Source organism: Artemia franciscana, chromosome 9, assembly GCF_032884065.1.
Source record: "Artemia franciscana chromosome 9, ASM3288406v1, whole genome shotgun sequence".
Lineage (NCBI taxonomy): Eukaryota > Metazoa > Arthropoda > Branchiopoda > Anostraca > Artemiidae > Artemia > Artemia franciscana.
Window position 1 is genome coordinate 16534159 of NC_088871.1, and position 26570 is coordinate 16560728.

General features: G+C 35.6%; 2 protein-coding genes across 4 annotated transcripts in view; both read right to left on the reverse strand.

Annotated features, from left to right (window-relative positions):
• Nucleotides 1-26570, reverse strand: part of LOC136031059 (exocyst complex component 5-like) — a 223056-nt gene that overhangs the window by 114137 nt on the left and 82349 nt on the right. The gene's annotated exons all lie outside the window — the stretch shown is intronic.
• Nucleotides 18321-25194, reverse strand: LOC136031578 (uncharacterized). 2 transcript variants are annotated; one of them, XM_065711245.1, is made up of 2 exons: nt 25029-25194; nt 18321-18754 (listed from the first exon to the last, which is right to left on the reverse strand). In XM_065711245.1, exons 1-2 carry the CDS (start codon nt 25139-25141, stop codon nt 18379-18381), a joined length of 489 nt encoding a protein of 162 aa, XP_065567317.1. In that variant the 5' UTR covers nt 25142-25194; the 3' UTR covers nt 18321-18378. The 2 variants fall into 2 exon arrangements, with proteins under 2 accessions (XP_065567317.1, XP_065567318.1); XM_065711246.1 differs by having other exon boundaries at nt 24995-25096.

Here is a 26570-nt window from a genome sequence, read left to right on the forward strand (position 1 = left end):
TATTCTGAGTTGGTAATAAGGATGCATGTTTAGCCTTTAGAAGCCGAACGAGACACAAGAAGGGGTAACCATAGTCCAAGACACATTATAATTCTATTGTGGTTCAAGACTCCAAAGAAGGTAAATGACCAAATACATATAACAAACAGGATTTTGTTTTGGTTTCAAGCGAATGTAATTTCTAGCCCAAAAGTAGCGAGATTAGAAACATTATAGCCCAAAAATCCACCCCGCGGGTTTTTAGTGACTTGTCTCACGAAGAAGAGAATTTAGTAACCAAATTAGCGGGAAACGCCCAACCAGGCAACACAGCTCCCACCTGTCACTTTTTAAGTAACGAAATACGAAATGTTAAACACTATCTTCGTTTGCAGGAAGGTGAATAAAGAGTAGTTTTTCCATCTGTTTAGAAATAATTCTTTACACCATAAATTTTTCAGACACACTTCAATATTCTTCACAATTACTTTATCAACGTTGAACTTTAACTTCCTCCCTCATTATTATGAATAGTTCCAAATCTTATAGCCCCTTAATTGCTAGATTTTGTGCCGATTCATCGGCGCGACGCTTCCAATGAGAGACGCCCTGGCACAAAGAAAAATTTTGGCGGAGCATCAACATGTCACCACTACCGTCACTACGATGGCGCATCATTAGCCTGTCTAAATTTAGCCTTACGGTTTTGCAATGATTTGTTGATTTCGGTGTGATAAGTGAACTAGAGTGTTAAGTAAATTTCTAAAATCAATGAACATTGTTTTCTAAACTGGAAATAGAAATGGAAGCTACTAGATATTTTAGCCAGTGTCCCATTCAAGATGTGACGGAGCACCTGGCACCGCCAAAAATTTCTCCAGGTTTCCTTAAAAAACTTATTATCTCATTTGCAGAAGTCCTGTTCATTTCTTGTAACATAGTTTGGTAATTTACTTGAATTGGGTTAAAGCAAAAACAATACTTCCCTTTACAGATCTTCTTTTGCTTTTATATGTCTACTAAGATTATTCATTCTTAAAGACCCATCTCACGTCATGAATCGTAATCTGTAGTTCTCTCGGTCATTCATTCTACGTGCTTACATTTCTAGCATATTTCATTGCAAATTTCCAAGTGACTCTTTTTGCCACAAAGCGGCAGAATATTTGAAAATCAGAGGATTACAAAGTGCCCTTTTCCTTTAAATTTTATTCCTTCATAAAATAACCTGACAATGTCATGTATTAACAAAAGAATCGATCTGATTGGATCTCTGGTAGCACTGAAAAAGATAAAAAAGTTTCAATTCGTTTCAAATTTTGCATACAGAAAACTTGGTTAAACTTCAATAACTTGTAATATATAGTAATATATAGTTGTAAATAATAGTTGTTGTTTCAAACAGTTCGTGGTAACGAACTGTAAAACTCTAAATAATGGAATTTTGATACCAATAGCTACATCAGAAGAATCGCATTTTAATGCTGTTTTTAAATATATAAAGTTTAGTCTTACCCATCAAAAGTTACGAGCCTGAGAAAATTTGCGTTATTTTAGAAAATAGGGGGGAAACAACCCCTAAAAGTCATGCGTGTTTATATGTTTTTTTTTCACGGGTGATCGTATCGACACAGTTGTCATAAAGTGTTGCAAGAGGGCTCATTCTAACGGAAAATGAAAAGTTCTAGAGCCCTTTTCAAGTGACCAAAAAAATTGGAGGGCACCTAAGCCCCCTCACACGCTAATTGTTTTCCCAAAGTCAACGGATCAAAATTCTGAGATAGCTATTTTATTCAGTGTAGTCGAAAAACCTTATAACTATGTCTTTGGGGACGAATTACTCCTCCACAGTCCCCGTGGGAGGGGCAACAAGTTACAAACTTTGACCTGTGCTTACATATAGTAATGGTTATTGGGAAGTATACAGGCGTTTTCAGGAGGATTTTTTTGGTTGGGGGGAGGGGTTGAGAAGAGAGGGATATGCTGAGGGAACTTTCCATCGAGAATTTGTCATGGGAGAAGAAAATTTCCATGAAGGGAGAGTAGGATACCTCATCAACGCCCCGCTCTTTACGCTAAATTTTTTTACTGTTTTAAAAAGAAGAATTGAGAGAAAGAGTCAAACTTTAGCGTAAAGAACGGGGCGTTGATGAGATAGCAGCCTCTTTCATATCCGAAGTAATTTCTGTGCGTTTTAAGTTTTAATGTCGCTCCTTACTTCCAGTTGAAAAAACTTGTTTTGTTTATTTAATTTTAAACAGAGACGAAAATTTTAGTTCAGAACAACTATCTTAAGTTAAGAATCACTCGAAAAAAGCTGTGAGTTGAAGTTTTCTTCCTCTTCCTCCAGAGAAAATTTAGTCCTTAGCTTCTTCTGTGTTCTGCTGCACACGAAGAACAAAAGCTGATTTATTATTGTTACACACACTGATTGAAAGATAATCATTACTGGGTTTCATTGGGCACGGCAACAGGTATCAGGAAAACACAGACACGGAGGGAAGCAAAAGTTGAATAGCGGAAGGAAAATTGTTAAATAATAATTTATTGGTTGTAAAGTACTGCAAGAGGAGAAAAAAACTTCTGAAAAAGTTGCATATTGTGTGGCACTGAAATTAACAACCGCTATACGGGTTTCCCGTATTCCAAAGATAGTCATCTTTGAAGTGTTCTTGAATGCAAGGACAGATTATTAATGACAGAATAAAATCATGTGACAATAAAATTACCATGCAAAATTTAGGGCCAATTAATCTTTTGTGTGGATTCCGTCGGTTTTATTTCTGAAAACTCTGAAGCCAATTCTATTCTTGAATTGTCTTTGTCTTCTTCATAAAATAAGAAGCCCGTTAATGCCAAGGGTAGGCTCTTTCTCCTCGACTTTTTAATTGGCTTCTAAGGTAAAAAGCTCTTACACATTGGCTTTGATTTGTTGGATTTACTAGCCATGAGACTGTTATAATTCGACAATTAGTTTCCATTTTAATGTTAATTAAAATCATTCTCTTTTCTCTGCCTTTTCTCTGACTGTTATCCTTAATTCTTGTAGTTTTGCACATTAAAAATATTTGTTATAATTACAATCATTGCAATAAACGAATGATAGCTAGAAATTACCATTATGTGAAAGATATTGGATCATGATATCGAAATTGGATTTAAATTTTGGACTCTCTGAGATTCTACTGTAGCTTTCCCCTCCATTGCGACGTCCCTGCCTGCTAGAATGGGGTGGATCTACCTGTTTACATGCATTATGGCTCCCATTCGAAATTTCATGCTAGTTAAAGCATCCACACAAGGTCTAATTTGAATGCTATAAGGTGTTTGCAAGGCGTTTTCTTCATCTTCCTCCAGACTAACTAAGTCTTTAGCTTTTTCTTGTGTTCTACTGCCCACGAAGAACAAAAGCTGCTTTACTATTGTGGCACACCGGATTGAAAGGTATGATACTGTAATTACTGGTTACATTGGGCACAACAACAGGTATAATGTAAGCACAGACACGAAAAGTAGCAAAAGCTAGCGTTTAGTGAATATCAAGAGATTAGAAAGTCTGAAATCTTTTTTAATCCTACAGAGTTGTCGCTTGTGCCGTGTTTTTCTCAAAGTTCCACATTTTTTAATAAAGTACGTACCCTCGGAGTTCTTAAGGGCTTTAACAAACTCGTCTGTTTATTTAGATTCTAACGACACATCATTCGCAATGTTTTGAACGATTTGAACTCCTCCCTGATAAGAAAATTGCCATCAGCCGGTGGCGTGCCGCTGTTTTTCCGAAAAAAATTCATCGCCGCAAAGAAAATCAACGCGTTTTCAGCGTCTACCGAACTGCAATGACATCGATTGATCTTTATTAGCTCTAAAGGGAAGTCATCGGTGTTTCGGGGTACCTTGAAGGAATAGGACATTAATTTCGTTAAGCTAAATCCTGATGTTAATGCCATTAAAAATAATTTGAAGACTATGTTGCCACAAGGAGCTAATTACCATGCAAAACAACTATAGAAGTCCCAGGGGTCCTGACAACTATTAGGTGGATGAATTACAATGGGTGGATGACGAGTGCAATGTTGCTACACAACCTTAAAAAGAAAGTACCAAAGTATTTAAAAAACTCTTCCCATTGAACAGTAATATTCTATAAGCAGTATTGTCCTCAGTGACACCAATTTGAGGGCTACCGGTACCCCCACACGCAAAATTAATCATCCAAAGAGAAAGTACAAAATAGGTACCTTGAAATTTCGGTCAGATGTCCTAAGGGATAGCCATTAACCCAAGGACCAGCTATCAAAAATAGTTAAAGGAAAGGGGTTTGCTGGTCTCCAAAGGACTCATATAATTCATTAGGGTTTTTTGATTGTTCAAAACGATCTTTTAGTGATCCTATAGCTTTATGTAAAACAATATTAGAAAAAGATATCTTGTATGTATTTATCACGTCTCCAAAAGGTTTTTCATCGCCTTCATAATTGAACTGTTCCTTTCTTTCCCAAAGCCTTTTATTTTGAAATTATGTTGATACTCCCAAATGTTATGCAAGAGTTCTTGCCTGTGCTGAAACTTGTTCAAATCTAGAACTTCTGTAGATAGTTAACCATTTAAACGAAATAAACGAAGAAAGGGCAATGGAATATCTACTGATTCACTTTAAGGTTCTTCGCTAACATAATTGACTCGGAGGAGCAAATCGTACCAAAGAACCAATGACACTAAAAATCTATAGTCTTTCGTTCCATTTCCTAGGGATACTTCTTCGCTTCTAATTTGTGAATCTTCAGAAATTTCTCATATTTTGAAAAGGGCATCGTAAAATTCACCTATTTTTTTTGTCTCACTGCTTTTACGCTTTGAATTCCACATTCCTATCTGGTATCGCAAAGTGGCTTCACAATAAGCCTTTTACAAATTTGAGATGTACTAACCATCTTTTTGAAGATGCCAAAATATAGGCGCTGGAGAATATTAAAGAAGGTTAAAGCTGTTAGGCAAACATTTACTACATCTCCTTTACTACTAATTTTACTACAAATTGTGATAATAGCAAGACGTAAAAATACCCGTGTATTTTCTTCCAAGAGTTTAGCTTAAACCCCTGAAACTTTCTCCTTCATGTTCGAACTATTATCTTAGCCTTGCCCTCTTATGTTGATGCTAAGTCCTAAACTTTTAACGTCCTTTTTTCAAGCAAAACAAGAGCTAAGAGCTCATATGGCACTTGTGACGAGGCGAGAAGAGCTAAGAGCCAAGAGATCATATGGTATGAGCTCTAACAAAATTCTATGAATCAATAGATTGATTTAAAAAGGAAAATAAGAAGCTTGATGCCGGTCAAGATTTAAAATAAGAGCTCTGAGTCACAAAGTCCTTCTAAATATAAAAATTTATTAAGATCCGATCACTCACTCGTAAGTTATAAATACCTAATTTTTTCTAATTTTTCCTCTCTCTTTTGCCCCCCAGATGGTCGAATCTGGGAAAACGACTTTATCAAGTCAAATTGTGCAGCTCCCTGACATGCCTACCAATTTTCATCGCCCTAGCACGTCCAGAAGCACCGAACTCGCCAAATCACTGAACCCTCCCCCCAACTCCCCCAAAGAGAGCGAATCCAGTACGATTCTGTCAATCACGTATCAAGGACATTTGTTTATTCTATCCACCAAGCTTCATCCCGATTCCTCCACTCCAAGTGTTTTTCCAAGATTTCCCCCTCCTACTCCCCGCAATGTCAAAAGATCTGGTCGGGATTTGAAATAAGAGCTCTGAGACATGAATTCCTTCTAAAAATCAAATTTTATTACGATCCGATCATCTATTCGTAAGATAAAAATACCCCAATTTTCATGTTTTCCAAGAATTCCGGTTTTCCCCTCCAACTCCCCCGAACGTCACAGGATCTGGTCGGAATTTGAAATTAGAACTTTAAAGCACAACATCCTTCTAAATATCAAATTTCATTAAGATCTGGTCACCCTTTCGTAAGTTACAAATACCTCAATTTTCAAAATCCCCCCCCCCAATTCCACCAAAAAGAGCAGATCCGGTCCAGTTATGTCAGTCACGTATCTTAGACAGGTTTCTATTCTTCCCATCCAGTTTCATCCTGATCTCACCGCTTTAAGTATTTTCTAAGATTTCCGGTCCCCTAGACTGCCCCACCCCAATTACGCTTTATCCGGTTGATATTTAAAATAAGATATCTGAGTTACGAGGTCCTTCTAAATATGAAGTTTCATGAAGATCCGATCACTCCTTCGTAAGTTAAAAATACCTCATTTTTTCTAATTTTTCAGAATTAACCCCCCCCCCCAACTACCCCAAAGAGAGCGGATCCGTTCTGGTTATAAAATAAGAGCTCTAAGACACGATATCCTTCTAAACATCAAATTTCATTGAGATCCGATCACCCGTTCGTAAGTTGAAAATACCACATTTTTTCTAATTTTTAAGAATTACTCCCTCCCCCAACTACCCCAAAGAGAGCGAATCAGTTCCGATTATGTCAATCATGTATCTGGGACTTGCGCTTATTTTTCCCATCAAGTTTCATCCCGATCCCTCCACTCTAAGTGTTTTCCAAGATTTTAGATTTTCCCCCTCCAACTTCCCCCAATGTCATCCAATCCAGTCGGGATTTAAAATCAGAGCTCTGAGACAGAAATTCATCCCAAACATCAAATTTCATTAAGATCCAATCACCTACTCATAAGTTAAAAATACTTCATTTTTTCTATTTTCTCCGAATTAACCGCCCCCCCACCCCCCACCCCCAGTTGTTCAAATCGGGAAAACGACTATCGCTTGCCAAATTTCATCGTCCTAGCTTACCTGGAAGTACCTAAAGTAGCAAAACCGGGACTTTAGGTTTCCCCCTCCAATTCCCCCAATGTCATCAGATCCGGTCGGGATTTAAAATAACAGCTCTGAGACACAATATCATTCCAAATATTAAATTTCATTAAGATCCAATCACCCACTCATAAGTTAAAAATACTTCATTTTTTCTATTTCTTGCGAATTAACCGAGCCCCCCACTCCCCCCCCCAGATGGTCAAATCGGGAAAACAACTATTTCTAATTTAATCTGGTCCGGTCCCTGATACGCTTGCCAAATTTCATCGTCCTAGCTTACCTGGAAGTGCCTAAAGTAGCAAAACCGGGACCAACAGACAGACAGACAGACCGACAGAATTCGCGATTGCTATATGACACTTGGTTAATGCCAAGTACCATAAAAAATTAATTTTCTCCTGTGATGCTCTCTGCATATATATATATATATATATATATATATATATATATATATATATATATATATATATATATATATATATATATATATATATATATATATATATATATGGGATGAAAACTTCATGTACAACGAAATTCGAGCCTGGTAGTGTTCCATTCGAGACATATATGATGCTAAGAGATATTTGTTACTGATGGCTGACATCACGGCCAAATATGTTCCATCCTTTTTTCTATCGATAGTTTAAATTTTTAGTTTGTTGTCCATCAAGTTTAATATTTTATTTTGTATCGTTTTGCTTACATAACTTTAGTGCATTTGTTTTGCGGCAATTCTTTGTGTATGATCACGCATTATTGGATCAAATTTTCAATTTAATTCAACTATAACTAAAGTTTTCCATACGGTGCATTTAGATTTTCGTGCACCTAGGTTTTCAATGGATACTCTAAACGCAATATTACGTTCTCTTAATAGCTGAACCACAGAAAATAATCTTTCAATTATCTTACACAAACAAATTTATTCTTGGTTCAACAACTTTTGTTGAACATTGCCTATTGTTTGCTCAGCAGAAAGTCTTTTTTGAAGCTCTATACATTTTAACATAGCTACCAAGTAATTTTTTTGCTTTTCATGTGTGGCTAATTTTTCATATATACTAGGCCTGTTATTAAATCCTATAGTGGCTAATACAACTGAGCCACCGATGCTGAATGGCGGACAATAAAAACAAAAATTCTAATCTCCTGATTCAGAATATATTATCAAAAAATGGCTTACTATTTCACCAGTCGTAAGCTTTCTATTAAGATACATTTTTGAAAAGTGTGTTCCATCCTCTTTGTGCGGAAACTCATTTAAGGTAATTCTTGCATGACTTTTTACAACTAAATGTTGTATCAGCTTTCTATATTATAAAGTATATATTACTAGCTGTTGGGGTGGCGCTTCGCGCCCCCCAAGCCCCCCCCCCCCCGCGCGTAAGTCATTACGCGCCATATTAGTTACGCGCCATTGTAGTTATGTCCCTGTGTCCCACCTGTGAATATAGATAGATTTATATATGTGTTTCAAACTACGTAAAAATTGCGAATATACAACATTCTTGGCTTTCCCATTGTCTGTGCATATACAAAGCCGTATGTACTAATAATGACGTCATATGCAAACGCTCTTTTTACAAACAAACAAACATGCATACACACAACTCGTTTTTATATAGATAGATAGATAGATAGATTCAATACAAATTAACAGCGTAAAATGTTGGCCAGGAGGCGTTTTGTCTGCGGAAATAACAATTTTATGCGTATCAGTAGGCATCAAATCGATGGCTGTTTTGAACAGACGCACTAAGTTATTATTTTCGTGGAAAAGATGTTGCAATTGGGAAACGATTGTCCTTTCAACGTTGGGAGAAATTTCGCTCTCGCCTGAGAATGGTAGAAGGGACCCTGCTCTATGATAAATTTGCCCTTTTACTTTGAAAGTAGACATAAATTGATCTGGATTTTCGATTTGGGCTCCAAACGACGTCATTTGGAAACATGAGTTATATTTTCTGATTTTGACAAAAAACGCTTAGATTCTGACGTAGTTCCAGTAAGGAAAGTCTTCAATGGCTCTGGTGGTGCAGTCAGTTGAGGAAGTTTAACTTTTCCTGAGGCGCAACACATTCCCATTGTTTCACCATTGAATTTTAAGGCCTCGCAATAGGGACAAATTTTAGACATAGTTCCGATTTGAACACATCTACTCAAGCTATAATCATCGACTGGGCTGTACCTGAATGCCAGGCGATAACTTTCAGGTTGCTCTGATTCCTCGGCACGCTTTCTTTTCTTACTTTCTCTATTAGCAGCAAGCCTAATTTCTTGCTGTTCTTGTGATTCCTCGGCACGCCTTCTTTTTTCATTTTCTCTTTTAGCAGCAAGTCTGGTTTCATGTTGCTCTGGTAGTTCCTCGGCACGCCTTCTTTTTTCACTTTCTCTTTTAGCAGCAAGTCTGCTTTCGTGTTGCTCTGGTAGTTCCTCGGCACGCTTTCTGTTCTTTCTTTCTCTATCAGCCTCAAGACTGTTTCCTTGCTGTTCTTTTGATTCCTCGGCACGCTTTCTTTTCTGACTTTCTCTCTCAGCAGCAAGTTTTTTGGCATAGACTCTTTGAGCATCTTCCTCGGCTGTTGCCATTGTAAGTTCATCAGTCATTTTAAAGTTAAACATTAATAGATTTCTACGTGAACGCATGTCTTAAATATCTTTAATGACGTCACCGTCATAACAAAAATGACGACAACTAACTTCATGACGTCAGTCAACACACAAACATGACGTCACCTGACAGACACATCCACAGACAACTTATTTTTGTATATATAGATATACTAGCTGTTGGGGTGGCGCTTTGCGCCACCCCAACACCTAGTTGGTGGGGGCGCTTCGCGCCCCCCCCAAGCCCCCCCGAGCGCGTAAGTCGTTACGCGCCATATTAGTTACGCGCCATTGTAGTTGTGTCCCTATGTCCCACCTGTGAATATAGATATATATATATATATATATATATATATATATATATATATATATATATATATATATATATATATATATATATATATATATATATATATATATATATATATATATATATATATATATATATATATATATATATATATATATGTTTTAAACTACGTAAAACTTGCGAATATACAACATTCTTTGCTGTACCATTGTCTGTGCATATAAATAGATTGTTAGGTTTCCGTATTCAGATCTATACCTCAAGATTCTAATGATTTCCCTTGAGCTTTGTTGATGGTGATTGCTAATCGACCATTCCCTATGTCGCTGTCGTCATTTATATATCCCCCTGTGCCCCCGGCGTCCCCTTTGTAGTTGTTTCCCTGTGTCCCGGTCGTCATTTATATTCCCTGTGTCCCGGTCGTCATTTGTGTCCCAGTGTCCCAGTCTGTGATTTCTCTTTGAGTGTCCCGGGCGTCATTTATATTCCATGTGTCCCGGTGTCCCGGTCGTCATTTATATCCCCCTGTGCCCCCCGGCGTCCCCGTTGTAGTTGTGTCCCTGTGTCCCGGTCGTCATTTATATTCCCTGTGTCTCGGTCGTCATTTGTATCCCGGTGTTCCGGTCTGTATATACATTCGTTTTTTTAGTTTTTCTCCTTTATTTTTTCATTTTTTTTTCCTTTTTTCTTTTTTTTCTTTTTTAGTTTTTTTTTTATTTTTTTAGCTTTTTTAGTTTTTTTATTAGTTTTTACCTTTTTTTTTAGTTTTTTCAGTTTTTTTTACTTATGTCCTGGTCGTCATTTATACTCCCTGTGTCCCGGTCGTCATTTGTGTCCCGGTGCTTTGTTGATGGTGATTGCTAATCGAACATTCCTTTTGTCCCGGTCGCTTTCTCTTTGAGTGTCGTCATTTATATTCCCTATGTGCCGGTGTCCCGGTCGTCATTTGTGTCCCGATGTCCCGGTCTGTAATTTCGTCAGTTGAAAACATGACGTCAGTCGACACAGAAACATGACGTCACCTGACAGACAGACACACAGACAGACAACTTATTTTTATATATATAGATAGATACAGTTTCATTTCAGTTTTTTTTCTTTTTTAGTTTTTTCTTTTCTTAGTTTTTTTCTTTTTTAGTTTTTCTTTTTTAAATTTCTTCTAATTTTTTACCTTTTTATTTTTTTATTTTTTTTACATTTTTATTTTCAAGTTTTTTCTTTTTTTAATTTTTTTTTATTTTTTAGTTTTTTTTATTTTTAGTTTTTTTTTAGTTTTTTACCATTTTTCTTTTTTCAGTTTTCTTTTTCTTCTCTATTTTTCAGACGTCAAACCCTCAATAAAAAAATACATACAGCTTATTTTTATATATAGATAAGATATAATCAGGCGTAACAGACATAGTGTAACAGACATAAAAGACAGACAACTTATTTTTATGTATATAGATTTTTATATATAGATACAGTTTCTTCTTTAGTTTTTTTTCTTTTTTAGTTTTTCTTTTTTTTAGTTTCTTCTTTTTATTGATTTGTTTTCTTCAATTTGTCAATGTTCATTCTAACATTGACGCTTGGAAAAATCTTTACGTGCCAAGCATGCTAAAGCTCCCACAATTTATATTAAACCTCAAAATTTGGTGTATCTGTTTTAAGGTTTTCGGATTACTTTAATCTATTGTCAAAATATATTGAAATATTTGTGCAATTCCCTGTTTTTTTTGTTTTTTCTTTTTTTTAGTTTTTTAGCTTTTTTTAGTTTTTTTTTAGTTTTTTATCTTTTTTATTTTTGTACGTTTTTTCTTTTTAGGTTTTTTCTTTTTTTAATCTTTTTAATTTTTATTTTTTTTTTTAGTTTTTTCTTTTTAGTTTTTTTTTAGTTTTTTACCATTTTTCTTTTTCCGAATTGCTTTAATCAATTGTCAAAATATTTTGAAATATTTATGCAATTTCCAGTTTTTACATTCTAGTTTGTTTTCTTTTATATATGTAGAAGATATAATCTGGCGTAACGGACAGACAACTTATTTTTATATATATAGATAAATAAAAACATGAACAAATCTCATCAAGCATTGTGGATTTAGAATCCATTACCGTCAAAACCAATTAGATTTCAATTTCGGATTTTCTTTTTGTTCATTTCGATGGTAATATAGGGCCCGATTGGGCCCAATCGCCCTTCATCAGGCCCTGTCTAGATACCCTCCTTGGACTCCAAAAATACGTTTCTGTGAAATTTCACCAGCAAATACTTTATTTTAGTATTTTCATTGCAGACTTACTTGGACTTCTCTCCAACACTTACTGGTGTATTGGGCAGCAATTGTTAAACTCCACGTCAGATCAATCTGAGTTCATTCAGTTATGATAGTATTGCTCTTGTATCAACTTCAAGTGAACCACCAATAGGGATCCATTGTGCATTACTCTTCCAGTGGCTAGGGGGAATCCTGCATAAAACATCACATGGAAGTCCGTTCCTGTTTCTTTCGAGTCATGCAGCCCCAGTAGAGCCACCTTCTAAGCCAGAATTCGTCGATTGTTTAGGATTGCTTACTGTGAAACCTCATCCATGGACTAGACACTTCATAAACCCAACTAACCGTAAGCATTCTTTGGAGGTCATTGTTTTCAAATCAAAGTACCCTTTTCTCAACAGCTCTAGGATGCACATCCATATATTAACATAAATATTTCCCCAAATTTAAAACCTGCAGCCGACAAAGAAGAATTGGAAAACATAAAAATCCCCCCCCCCCCCTAGATTTTGAAAAAAAACACTTTTTCCCTAGCTCAAATTTTTCATGAATTGGCGCAAGTGTATCTGCTCAGTTAAGACTTGTATACAGAAAAGCAAAAGGACTGCTTTCAGAGGAAGCGTTAGCTTTACCACCCATTGTCGTAGATTCTCCATTTCATTAGGAAAGTAATTGGGGGAAAGTAGCCAACAAGTAACCACAAATAATATATTTTCCTGAGTGGATCTCTATTGACACTGGTCGTAAGACAGTAAACGTTTTCACTAACCTTCAGAAAAAAATAGAATTTAGATTCTTGTTAAATAAATAGTCTTACCATTGTGTACTCTTTCAAACAGTTCTTCATGTAAAAATGCCTTCCTGAAGACTTTTCCTCGGGATGAATTTGATGGAGCACTTAACTCACGCAATATTAGCTCTTCGTGTAATTAATTCAAAAAACTTTTTCCACAAAGCAAATTTTTCAAAGAAAAGTCAAGAATGAGAAGAAATAAAGTCAAATAATCTTCCAAAAGTTTCAAACTAATGCCCCCAGTCATTCTCGATATGTTGCTGAGGTTTCTTATTGGCAACCATAGACACAATACTTTTTGATTTATTTTAAAGCAACATTTAGTTTTAAAGCATAATGGGCCAATTATCTCTAGAGACGTAATTAATGGACTGTTCTACTAAACTGAGCAAAACGGCTGCCTCAAAGCTTTGACTGGATGCGTTTGGAAAATGAATGGGTTTGAGAGAAGGGCTGCTTGCCCTCTAATCTCCTTGTACTCTTAAGAAGGGCACCAGAACAGTTAATTTTGAATCACATTAGCTCTTTTAAAAAGTGTCAATGATATTTTAGCTTTTATAGAGTGGTACTGCCTATGATGTTGCTTACATACTCCTATGAAAACATGCATGCATACAGTTTTTTCGTTTAATTGAAACTCCTAAATGTTCAGTAACTGTAGTGGTAGAGTAATTGTACCACTGCAGTAAATGCTACCATTACAGTAACTGTAGTGGTAGCATTAAAAGTATACACATAGTGCTTTCTGGTTAGTTGAAAGTCCCCCACAACTTACCCTTAAAAGTCTAAATTAATAATGTAAATTGCTTTTCCGATATTGCTTTGCTACTTTTTTGAAAGTCCATATGCTCATAGTTTGTTTAGATTTAGTTCAACATCCACCTAAATATTCCTCAAAAGCTAAACCTTAATACCCTTAGCTTGAGCAGTAGCAATAGTTGTAGCAGTATGGACGTAGCACCTTTGATTTCTTCAACATCCCCTTCAACACACGCTTTAAGTTTCAGCTTAATACATAGCATCAACCGTTTCTGAAGCATTTCTGATGCGTCTCCTAATAACCTTTGTGGGCACACTGTGTTTCGAATTAGTTTCATACAGTTTCTATATATCCTAAATTTTTCACCTCAATATCTTTGGCTTTAATAGCAGTAGTATTAGCAGTAGCAGTAAAATTAACTGCAGTAGCCTAAGCCTTAGTGAAAGTAGTAGTAATAATAGTGCCAGTAGCAGTAGTATGACTAGCTCAACATCCCTCACACAAGCCTTGTTAGTTTCAACTTCACACCCCAAACTGTTCCTAAGATATTTTTGTTGCACTCTTTTAACAACCTGCATACGGAGGGCATGTTCTTATTCAGTTCATCTCTACACCTCAAAATTCCTTGAAATTTTCACCTTCATAGTGTTAAACATAGTTCTAATAGTAGTTACAGTAGTAGTATTGTTATAGCAGTTTTGAACAGCGGTAGTACTACTAGTAGCAGTAGTATTAACCTATTGCCTTTTGGTCAGTGGAACATCCTTCTCATTAAGTCCTGGAAGTTTCAACTCAACGCAATTAGCCATCACTATGACATTGCTGATATGTTCGTTTGATGACCTGCATGTTCATAAACTTCTTGAAATTTTCATTTCAATGTTCTAAGCCCTACAGTTAGCTGCAGTAGAAGTAGTAGTAGTAGTATATTTAGCAGTAGTGTCCAGATATTGCCTTTGTGTGAGATGATCTTCCCCTTTAAATATTCTCTGAAAGTTCCAACTTAACACCCAAATCAATTCCTGAGATAAACTATTTTGACAATGTGCATGCACATAGCGTCTTTTGATTTAGTTAAAATTTCCCCTTAATATGGAAAATTGAGTAGTGTGGTAGCAGGTGTAGTAGCATTTGTAGCCTACAAATATTGTCTCTTTGATCATCTCCCTAACTATTTCCCAAATTTTCCAAATTAGGATACTCAGTTATTCCTGTGTTGCACCCTTTTGACCATCCGTATACACATACCGTGTTTTGATTTGATTCAACATTTTCTGAAAGCCCCACCTTAATACCCTTCGTCTTCTTGGAAAGTAAAGTTCAAACGTGCATACCTTTCTCAATAACATATACTAAACGTAAACAATGAACCAATTGCTTAATTTACAACCCCTGTGCTGAGGACTGTGGGGAGTTTGGCATCTCAAAAGACATAATGACAGGACCTTCAACAGGGCTGAACAAAATAGCTCTCATAAAATTTCAATCGGATTTATTTTGGGGAATGATAGGCTTTGTACGAGGAGGCTTATTGCCCTCAATTCACTTTTAACTCTTAAAAAGGGCGCTAAAACTTCCAACTTCCAATCAAACGAGCTCCATCCGATCCAAAGTTTATACAACTACCCACTCCATAAAAACTTTATATGCCCCAGGCATAACTTACAATCCTCAAGCCCACAATCTGATTGTTGTCTATGCTCAGGATGTTTTTCTAATGCTAGTAGCCTATGCTAGCTGTGGCGCTAGAAGTTTGTAGTTCTTATGAGACTATTGTTAAAAAATTGGGTCTTTGCCATTGTAATAAGACTTACCAGCAACAATTTTAATTAACAAATACATTTCTGTAAAAATTGTTGATGGCTTTTGACCTTAAGCCAAAAATTATCAGCATAAATATAAACTTGTAAAAGTCTTCATTTTAGAAATAATCCTGTTAAGCTTTCGTTTTTTCTACTTTTGTCTCTTATTATTAAACTTGCTCTGAAGATTTTAATACTATTTTAAGCATTCTTTTTACATTCTTGCGCTCCATTTTTTAATGCTGAAGTAAATCATATTCCATGAAAGGTTACAAACAATTATTAGCAAAAACTGAGACAATACAAACACACCTTAAGTGCTAACGATTTGATTCTTACTTCTTCTGTACTTTATGAGATAGCTGCTCCAATTACTTGTAATATTGCACCTAGCAAATACTCATTATAATTGCCGTAATTGCACATTGTGATTGTCTCTGACAAAATCTTAACTAAGAGCCAAAGCCTCAACTTAAATGGACCATTTTATAGCCTTTATTTATAATAATCCTGCAATTAGGGTCTAATTTGATGTAGATCAAACTCATTCTTTTTTTCTCTGTTGTCCCTGACTGGTCTCCTTAATTCTTATAATTTTCCACATTACAATTATTTGTTATAATTGCAATTATTGCAATAAATGCACAACAATTGCACATTCTAACTATTTCTAGCAATATTTCATTTAAATTTCTAATGAATATTCAAAGCTCAAATGAATAAGTTTTGTAATCTTTACTTTTGGTCATTCGATAATTAATGCCTATTATAAATGTTAATTAAGATCGTTTTCATTTCCTTCATCCGTTTCAGCAAACAAGGACTTTTCAGTCGAGAGTATTCAGCCCTTTTTCCTTTTGATTCAATTTGTGAGGTGAACAGAGCTACTGATTTGGTTGCTTCTTATTTATCTTGAATCTACTCAGATTTCTTTCAGTAGGTCTTTTGATTTTAGGATTTGGAATATAAGAAGATAAACACTCATTTCCAAGCTCTTTTTGCATGTATAGTCAGATAGACTCTTAGCTGATAGTAAGATTTTGTGGTGTTTGAAGCATTTTTAACATTTACATTGCAGGATATACTGTGCAGACATCAGCATATTACATTCAAATAGGCAATGATCAATTGCTTAATTTTCTAAATTACAAATACCTGCAAAGAGGGGAAGAGGGAACTGAGCCACTTGAATTAGGGAACTGATATGAAAACGTCTGAAAATCAAAAAATTTGAGCCAGACCAAATAATGTCTGATAATCTCCAGTGGTATATGTCTCCAATGGGTATTGGTCTACCACTTGGCTGGTCAATATTTAAAGCATTTTTTGCAATTTCATCTGCCTGATGGTTACCAGTTATTCCTGAGTGGCTCGGAACATACTGGAGGCAAGTTCTTATGCCTTTTGAAGTAAGATTATCAATAATGCTAAGACAATGAAATGTGTCAATATCCATCTCATACTGAGAAGCTGAAGACAGCAGCTCTAGGCTTGACAAAGAGTAAGAAGAAACTATAATATCTTGTAAATTAGCGATCAAAGGTTGATTATTCATGAGGTGTTCTAATACCATGATTATGGCATTTAGCAATGCAGACATTATAGACACATTATCATACATTCTCTCACCCATTGTAATATTAAGGGGTGGGAGAAAAGCTCCACTTGCCACCTTTTCATTCATTTTGGACCCATCAACAAAAATTCGGAAATGGTTTTTATATGCAATAGTATGGAGTTGAGCAATTTTATTTCTGGATGAAAGTAATGGGGGTAAGTTTTTTTCCACTTCAAGGAATTAGTATTTATTATGGGGAATGACCGACTCCGAGGGGAAGCGGGTGGGGGAAGGTGGGTGCAATAGACTTTACTGGCTCTGGGAATTTCTTCTGGATATTGGCATATACGTTTCCAATGCCTCTTTACATGGATGAATTTCTTAAGCAGTTATGCAAGGTATGACAGCTATTTGCTTCAATTTTTGTAAGATAATTTATCAAGAAAAATCTTCGTTAATAATTTGTTGTTGATAACCCACTCTCAGTAAGCAAAAACTTATTACTTGTTAGTTTCCTAAGACCAAATATGACACAGATTATGTTGTCTTGTGTTATTTCTTTTTTTTACATCAGGATCTTTGCACAAGCTCTATAAACAATGAGTCCATAATCAATATAAGGTCTTAAATCTGATTTATATAATTGGAGCAAGTTCATTTTGATGTTAACTGAAACTGAAGTTCCAAGATATTGGAAGTTTTCCAATTAACTAGCTCAGAGCCAAAGATAATTTATGTGATTCACTACTCTTAACTGTTTTTTTTTTAATTTGTTGTGGAAGAAAATTGTAGTCTAAAAGTACCATATTGCTCTTGTAAATGAAAATAAACTTTTTTTAAAGTATTTATTCTTTGATAATTTAAAGCAAAAAAAGGTCTAACAATGTGATTCAAGTTACTGTCCCTAGATTGGAAACTGGGCCCAATCAAGGGACACCTCTTAAAAAAAAGAATATAATAAATAATCGACAAATAATTGCAGATTCTGCACTCATTTTCCTCTCATTGAGATGTATCCAACAGCATAAGTTCCATCATTCTACAATGAACAGTTGACAAGACAAAAAAAAAAGAAAAAAGTGATTTTACAGTAATTTTGTATATTATAATTGTTTGTTCTAGTGGCATTAATGGCTATAATAGATGTTTCTCAGAAGTTTTACACATTCTAAACTAGTACCCACACCTCAAATAAATGTTTTTAGTCTTTAGTTATCATTATTCTACAACTAGTGTTGGTTTCAAATGTTAATTTAAAACCTTTCTCACTTCCTCTGTTTTCTGCAAATCCAGCTCTTTGTTGTAAATTCCCATTTTTGTTCTTAATTACACACTGTAATAGCTCTAGTAGTTTCTTAGATTATTTAGACTAATGCTCAAACTCCCAAGTTCAACAGATAATTTTATTCAGTCTTAAATCCTTATAACTTCTCAATGAGATTGTACTTCATATATCCATTAAAATCAGTCTTACTTCTTCTGTGTTCTCCGTGATAGATTCTCTTATTCCTTGCAATTTTGCACGGTATTCAACAATTTTTGAGCCAAAATAATCTGACTCCTTAAATACTTCATCTTTTTCATCCTTCTGTGAGAGAAACATCTCTATGGTTTTCTCCAGTTGTTCTTGTTCTTTACTCTGTATCACTTCAATTAAATTGGCAGCATTTAAGGCATCACCAGTGCCAATTGATTTCAGCAATGATTCAACTTCAATTATTTGCTTAGAGATTTTGTTGAATTCACATGTGACATCATAAGCCAATTTTTTAAAAGATATAAAATCTTGACCATTTTGATCATTCAGGTAGTCCTTGAAACCCCTAGAATAAAAGGGAAGGTTAGAGCAGCACCTATTGCACTTTCTGACAGAAAAAATAATTTGAAGGATCTCACCAAAGGACCCCTCCTGTCAAAAAAAAATATACAGAAAACTTTAAAAGTAAAATATTTGGGAAGTTTGAACCTCAAAACCAACGTTTTTGGGACATTAGAAGTTCACACATAAAGGGCATATCCGTGGTTTTACAACTGATTTTTGGTTGTAGATAGGCCTGTTGATAGAGGTGATTTTCCCCTCCAATTCACCCAAAAGGACTAGATCTTATAAAGATACTTGGGTAAAAAAAATTTTTTAGCTTCCCTTAGACAATATCATCTCCCTCACCCCCTCAGCCCTTGAAGACTATGCTTATGTGCAACTGATCTAATTAACATTATTCATAAAATGCACACAGACCATCTGAAAGTGTATTTCTTGATGCAGCCAAATGATAATAGTTTTTACCTTAATCACCTCAATCCATCTGAGAGCTTTAAGGTCTTCCAGACCTGTAGTACTCTTGAGTTGATGACTGCCAGTCAAAGCTCCACTGCTTCTTCTCCAATTCTTTGTCAAGTTGGTTTTAGAAGGACTGGATGGAGGGAGCACTGACAGTTGAATCTTTCAGTTGATTCCAATGGTTTAAGACTCTTCTCGAGAAGAATGTTACGCGAGTTTTTGATCAGGAGCTTGAGACATATACATATACATTTATTAACACTATTCGACATTCGCCTGTCAAGAAAGGCAATAAGCTTGTAAGGGCAAGCAAGGTTATCACCCTCGGCTAATTAAAACCATGTTCATATCATGCTACTCAAAGAGGAAAAAGACAAGAAGAAGACAGAAAAAAAAATAACAGCAAATAAATCAGGGAAATGCCTTGAATAGAATAACAACCTAGAACGGGCCTTACATCAAAATTACTCACGAGATAAAAGAAACTTTTTTACCTGTGACTTGAAAGCTGGAATCAAAGATTGCTGGCTTTTCATTCTGCAGCTTGTAAGTAAGCATCATATCGCTGTGCAAGCGTCTGTAAACCAGATTGGGTAGTTTAAGGTACCTGAGGCGGTCCTCATATGAGGTTGATGCTAGACTTTGTATGTATTTTGTTGCTCGTCTCTGTACTTTTTTGATGAGCCTCATATCTTGTTGATAAGAAGGACCAGCAAGACACATGCCAAAATCGAAATGGGGTCTGAAGAGAGCCTTATATAGTTTTATAAATATAGATGCTTGTCTTCTGTTGATAGTTCATTTAAGTAGTCCAAAACTAGAGCTTGCACAGGAAACAACATGCTGGACATAGCTGTGAAATTTAAGTTTATCATCAATGATGTCACTAAGTTTCTTCTTCTCTGTTCTCTAGTTGTTCTCTTACTTTGGTGGTGGGGTTGTAGATTGTTTAGTTTGCCATTGGGTCCAAGGTGTCATACACAGAATTTTTCTACATTAAATTGGAGAAGCCAGTCTTGGGTCCAAACTTGTAGCTTATCTATGTTGTGCTGGCTACTCTGAGGGCATGCAATACCCTCAAAGAGTTTTTCATCATCAGCAAACAGGTGCATACCATTGTCAATATGGTTAAATATGCTATTGATGTAAATCAGAAAGAGAGTTGAAAACAGTACAGTTCCTGCAGTACTCTGCTCATTACTTTGGCCTTGTCAGAGTAGGTTGGTTGGCCATCTGTAGCAAATAAACAAACTTTCTGCTTGCAATTTGTAAGGAAATTCATCAGCCAGTCTACAACAGCCTGATTGATGCTGATAGCAGATATTTTGGAGTGTAGTCGACTGTGAGGAACCTTGTCAATGGCCTTAGTGAAGTCCAGCAGGATCTGGTCAACCAGATATTTGTGGCCAATTAGGTCTGTGATTTTGTTGTATGATTCCAAGAGGTTTGTTTCAATTGATTTCTCTGACTGGAAGCCATGCTGCTTGGGGGACAAGATCTTGTTGGTTGTGAAATGCTTAAGGATAAAATCATTGACTATGCACTCAAGTATTTTGATGACAACTGAGGTCAGGCTAATATGCCAATAGTTTTCAGGCTTAGAATAATTATGTTTCTTGAAAACCGGTGTAATGTTGGCTATTTTCCAGTCTGCTGGCAGCTCTCTAGAAGTAAGTGATGTCTGCAAAATTCTCCTAAGCGTTTCTGCTATGATAGCTGCAATTCCTTTAAATAGCCTGGGATGTTTTGTGATAAATAAGCCTGAATAGTCCTGGTGATCTGTCAGTATTGAATTTCTGTAAGCGTCTGAGAACCTCTGTAAGCAAGAGAGTGATGCTTTCCATTGGGGATTTTACAATGTATTCAGGCGAAGAGGGTAAAGGACCATTAGGTTCAGTGGTGAAAACAGAAATGAATTGCTGATTTAATGAGGTTGCAAGCTTGTTGATACTGGTTATTTCTTCACCTTCCTCAGTTACCAGTTTCCTGATGCCTTGTCTATTATGGTTTTGACTAGAGACATATCACCAAAATTTCTTTGGATTTGTCTTAGCTTTGTCTGCAAGTTTAGATTCGAAGCTTGTGTATAAATTGTGTCTTAAATTTTCAAGTTTGTTCCTGCTTTTTGTTTCCTTATTTTTAAATTATGCTAAAGATGCAATATTTGAACAGGTGAAATAACAGTAAACTTGACATTCAAATTAATTCATTACCTCCTCTTTCCATCAACCAGAATTAAAACTCAAGATAATATATAACAGGACAGCACCTGGTTTGGAGAGCCAAAAATAGGGACTTGCAGAAAAATTTTTATTCAAAAAGGGACTTCACTATGGACCCTTTCAGACCAAAAACTTGGTTTCAGAAAGCATTAAAGAAGTAAAAGCACTAAATAAGCAGAAAATAACACTTGTCTAAAAGGGAAAACAAATGGACCAGAAATTCCATGCATGTGCATGTGAACTTCAACCAAAGAAAAAAAAATTAAAATGATGATTTGGATATATCTCTCCATGATCAGTGAGTCTTAATGAATAGTCAAGAATCATCATTTCATCAAACAAATGCGTTTTCATAAGCTACTCTAGTCCCTCTAGAGTTTTTCTTTCCTTATTTAATTCTCTTCACTTTTTTTGTGACATATGAAATTTCCCCTTTTAAAGACATGACAATCAAAATACAAAAATATTATAAGATGATTGCAAAAAGTAGAAACCAAGACCTACTTCTTTTCATTTTGTGTTCTCTTCTGCTGGAATGTGGAAGTGGTTACCAGATCCTTCTTTGATTGCATCTGCCTTTGATCAGTATTGAGAGTAGCAACTACCTTTTTTGCTCTGTGCACTGAGAAAGATTTCATAGCCTATGCCACCTGTACCTTGACCATATCCTTCTTATCAATATTATTCTTCAGCTACTTAATCCTGGCTTTCCTTCAGCATTCAGTTCCTTCAAATCAAAGCCTATCTTTTTTCCTAAAGAGACTTCCTCAGGAACTCTACTGTCTGTCTTTCCAAAAAAGTTTCTACAAGTTGCTGCTCTTTCTCATTTGTTTTCTTCAAGGATTTTTGTAGCTCCAAGTAAAAAACATAATTTTTCTAGCAAATGTTACCAGTTTTATCACATTACCAAGTTCATTCACTGCAAATAATTTTTTGTTCAAAGTGAGCTCAGTGCAGATGCTCTTTCTTTTCTGAGTATGCTTGTGGAGGGAGAAAAAACTGTGCTCAATACTGGCAGACTGATGTAAAATAAATATGACAGTTTTGTATGAAAGCAGACAATTGTGGATACTTCTCATCCTATATCATGCTGTTCCAACTATGATGAAAGCCACTGGCTCTGATGAAAGCCAGCATAAGTAGAGTAGCTTAAATTTCTGAAATAGCAATTCATTTTGGGCAGCAATGGATAACTTCCAGACAATATTTAATGTGCCCTGAACAGAAAACAAATCACAAGAGATGCAAAAGAGGTTTAAACTTTTAATGCCTGCTAAGTTACTCTGCTGAGAATCTTCCTTGAAACATATCTTGCTGTCATAAAGTATTGCTTCTAAAACCCAGAAACTGAAATATCAATTTGACACCTCATGTGCCTGCAATGGTTCTGGAGGATCTTTTTTAAACTTTCTTATTAGGTTTTCAAAATGTAACATCATTATGAACTTTTTATTATGGTTTGACATCATGTTTGAAAGTTTTCAGGATTTTTCAAACTTGGAAAAGCCTGTTTTCAAAAATGCAAATTATGTTCAGCTAAATCTGAATAAAGGTTACAATTTCCATTACTGTGGTAACTGAAGATTTTTTCCTCAAAATATTGAGTACACAGCTACTGCTGCAATCTTCAAGAGGTAATTTTTTTTCCCCAAAGCAAGAAAAGGAGCTTTAGGAACCTAAATTCAGCTTTAACAACCATAAGAACATTTACTTAATAGGACACTCTGTGGTAGCCCTGAATGTTAGCAATTTTGATAAGTTAAAGCTCAGTATCATTTCACACTGAAATAATTTATTTTTACTTATGTCCCAGATGCTCTCATAGGCTGCATCAGGGCATACATGGAAACAGGGATTATTCATGGATTGAAGTCGAGATTTTGGATGAACTGATACAGGCTTGTTTTTAAAAGGGGAGGGACAATTTCTTCAAGCTTATATTTACTATGGAACATCTCATTTATGTCATTGGACAGTTGTTGTCTGATGATAAGCAGTCTCCCTAGGTGTATAAACTTGATTGTCAATCCAAAATTTTCACCAATTACTAGGACATAAACAATACATTGATTCAGATAATTTTTGGTAGGCATGACTTTTGTCTTCTTTGGATTTATATGCATACCAGAGCTAAAAGCAACAGGTTCAAGCATAGAGGCTTGATCCTGTAGACTAGACTTGATTTCAGCTAACCTATCAAGGCCACAAGCCAGGCTTGTGGTGGTAACACTCTTTCTGATCCTTCCTATGTTGTTCTCAAGTAGTGAGAATATGGTATACAAAAAGGACATAAAGAGTTATACAGGCAGTATGGAGTCAGGTAGCACACTTAAATTTACTCCTAATTCTTCTGTTTGCTACTTCTAGGATCTAAACATAGCTGCAGCAGTTATCATAAATATTTTTTATTTTATGTTGACTATCTCTACAGGCACACCAGGTAAAATTTTAGTTGATTGACTTTTGACTATTGTGGAAAGGGGTTAGGTTAGGAAAATGAAACTTTCAGGGATGAGTCTAAAGGCTAAAGTATGTCCTGGGAAGGTATTTGAAGTACCCATCTCTACTCCTTCCCCCTCTAGAGGGCCTTGGCCTTTTAAAATATGTGTGTCATAAAAGTGAAACTTTGCAAAGCAGATCTTCTGCTTGATCGAAGTACAACAAAATTGTTTTTAGCTTCAAAACTTTGCTCAATCCCAATTTATAAGGTATTGAAGATATGCAAATACACTTCCTAAGTTTTGAAAAAAAAATTATATGCCTCAGAATTCTACTCAAATAACAGGAACTGCATTTTCAGAACTATAGGCAGAGAAAAAGCAACTGGTAAATGAAAATTAAGGCAAAATGTTGTGTTGTCAACACCTGTTGAGTAGGCAAATTTCAGGGCCCTCTAGAGGGAGAAGGAGTGGAGGTGGGTACTTCAAAATACCTTCCCAGGACATGCTTTGGCCTTTAGACTCATCCCTGAAAGTTTCATTTTCCTAACCTAACCTCTTTCCAAGATAACCAAAAGTCAATCAACTAGAATTTTACCAGGACACCTTATTGGGCCAGTATATAGGTCTATTTAGCCATATAGGTTAAAGACTTGCTTGAAATTATTTAATAGCTGGAGCAGTTCTTTGCTATATTCATTTAAAGATAGCCTATGCAAATACATTTCCTAGATTTTGAAAAAAACAACATTGATATAGCTCAGAATTCTACTCAAATAACAGGAATTATATTTTCAGAATTAAAGGCAGAGAAAAGGCAACTGGTAACTGAAAATAAAGGTAAAATGTTGTTTTGTCAAAATTTTAACAGGTATAGTACCTGTCATGTGGACGAGTTTCAGGGCCCTCTAGAGGGAGAAGGGGTGGAGGTGGGTCCTTTAAAATACCTTTGCAGGATATACTTTAGCCTGTAGATCCATCCCCAAAAGTTTCATTTTCCTAACCTGGCCCTTTTCCAAGATAGCCAAAAGTCATTAAACTAGAATTCTTAAGAATCTTAATATGGAAAACCAATACCCAGAAGAGTATGAGCTAGTCAGCCAAAGGGCTATTACAGCCTACCTTATGGCCATATAACAGGCTATACTTGACTCACTTTTCAAAAATATTGTAAGTCTGAATTCTTAACTCCTGAGATTTTAAAAAAGTTCTGCATGCATCTTTTACTTTTATTTTCGACAAGTCTTCCATTGAGTGGATTCCTGGCATTTCAAAAATAAAATCCTTGTTTTGCAAATTTAAACGAACTATTGTTAAGAAATTTGATTGTCAATGATGAACTTATCGCTTGTATCAACTTTACCAAAAAAAGTCAATTTTTGACCAGCTCCATGCCCAGGTCGCCAAAAGCGTCAGCCAGTATTTTGATCGATCCGTAGAATTAAGCATTTTCTGGTTTTTATATGCCTTGTCTCAATCCCAATTCAAGATATTCTATTTTACTGCTATTCTCGTTTACTAACATTCAAGCAAAATAGCAGATGAATTTTTTCAGAAAGTAATATTCCTTTGATTTTTTCTACATTTTGGCCATAGCAGATTTTATTTTTCTCTGCGTTGTGATATTTCTTGCCATTTTGTACTGGAAAAGTATTTATGGTGATAAATTTTACCGACAACAGTGGCTAATTGTTACGAAAAACTCCCATTCCAAATTAAGTTAAACGGTGGTTTTGCAAAGCTATCTACAAAACCAAATTTATAGAAACACTATCAACATTACATAACAAGAAGTCGCCTTCTATTGCCATTATTAGTAAATTTATCAATAGTGCTTTCTACGCTTATGGCAAAATCACAGTAAACAAGATGAAGACCAAGTCCGATGAGTCTTTTCTCTGGCATTCTATTTCTCAGCCACAAATCCAATCTTCTCGAGGCAGAAAAAACGTGTTCAACAGACGCCACACAGTCTAATAGGGTAATGAGAGTCAGCAAAAGCGCTCCAATATTCGGAAATATATCAATATAGAGCTTTGCATATTGTCAATTCTCCAGTCAGGGCAGATTCACAAGCCGACTATTTTTTGGGGGGGACTGCCACCCCCCCCCCCCCCACCCGCTAACAAGACATGAATAGTATCAGCATATTATTGTTTTTCCGTTTCTTCATAAATCGTCTGGTCAACAGCAGGCAACTGCAACATTAGGCGGGTTAAAAGGATACGACACATCTTAGAGAGATGTTTAATGGCTCATTTAAAAGCTATTACTCATATCTACGTACTTTTTATAAGTACTACAATTTTTGAGTGCTATAATGGTTACAGCAGTAGCTGCGAACTAGTAAAAGGCATATCGCAGCCCATAAAAAACCAAAAGTTGAAGAATGCATTTGAAAAAAAAAAATGCCTAATGAGAAAATATTATCCCCTAACGCTGAGACAGGAATGGTAACAATTATTTCGGTTTGCCTTAAAAGTAAAAGTTTGTTGATAAAAAAATTTATGGGGATCTCGAAAAAAGCCCAAAACCTCTTTGAAATGAGGCTATATTATAATGAAAAATGCACCTTTAGAATCAGCATCGTCAAAAATCTTGTACAGGAGAATTACAAGCCTTCACCTCAAACAACAAGGAAATCACTTCTTTGCATGGGTGGCATTGATATGTCTCCTTTTCTTCCCTTTTCCACCCA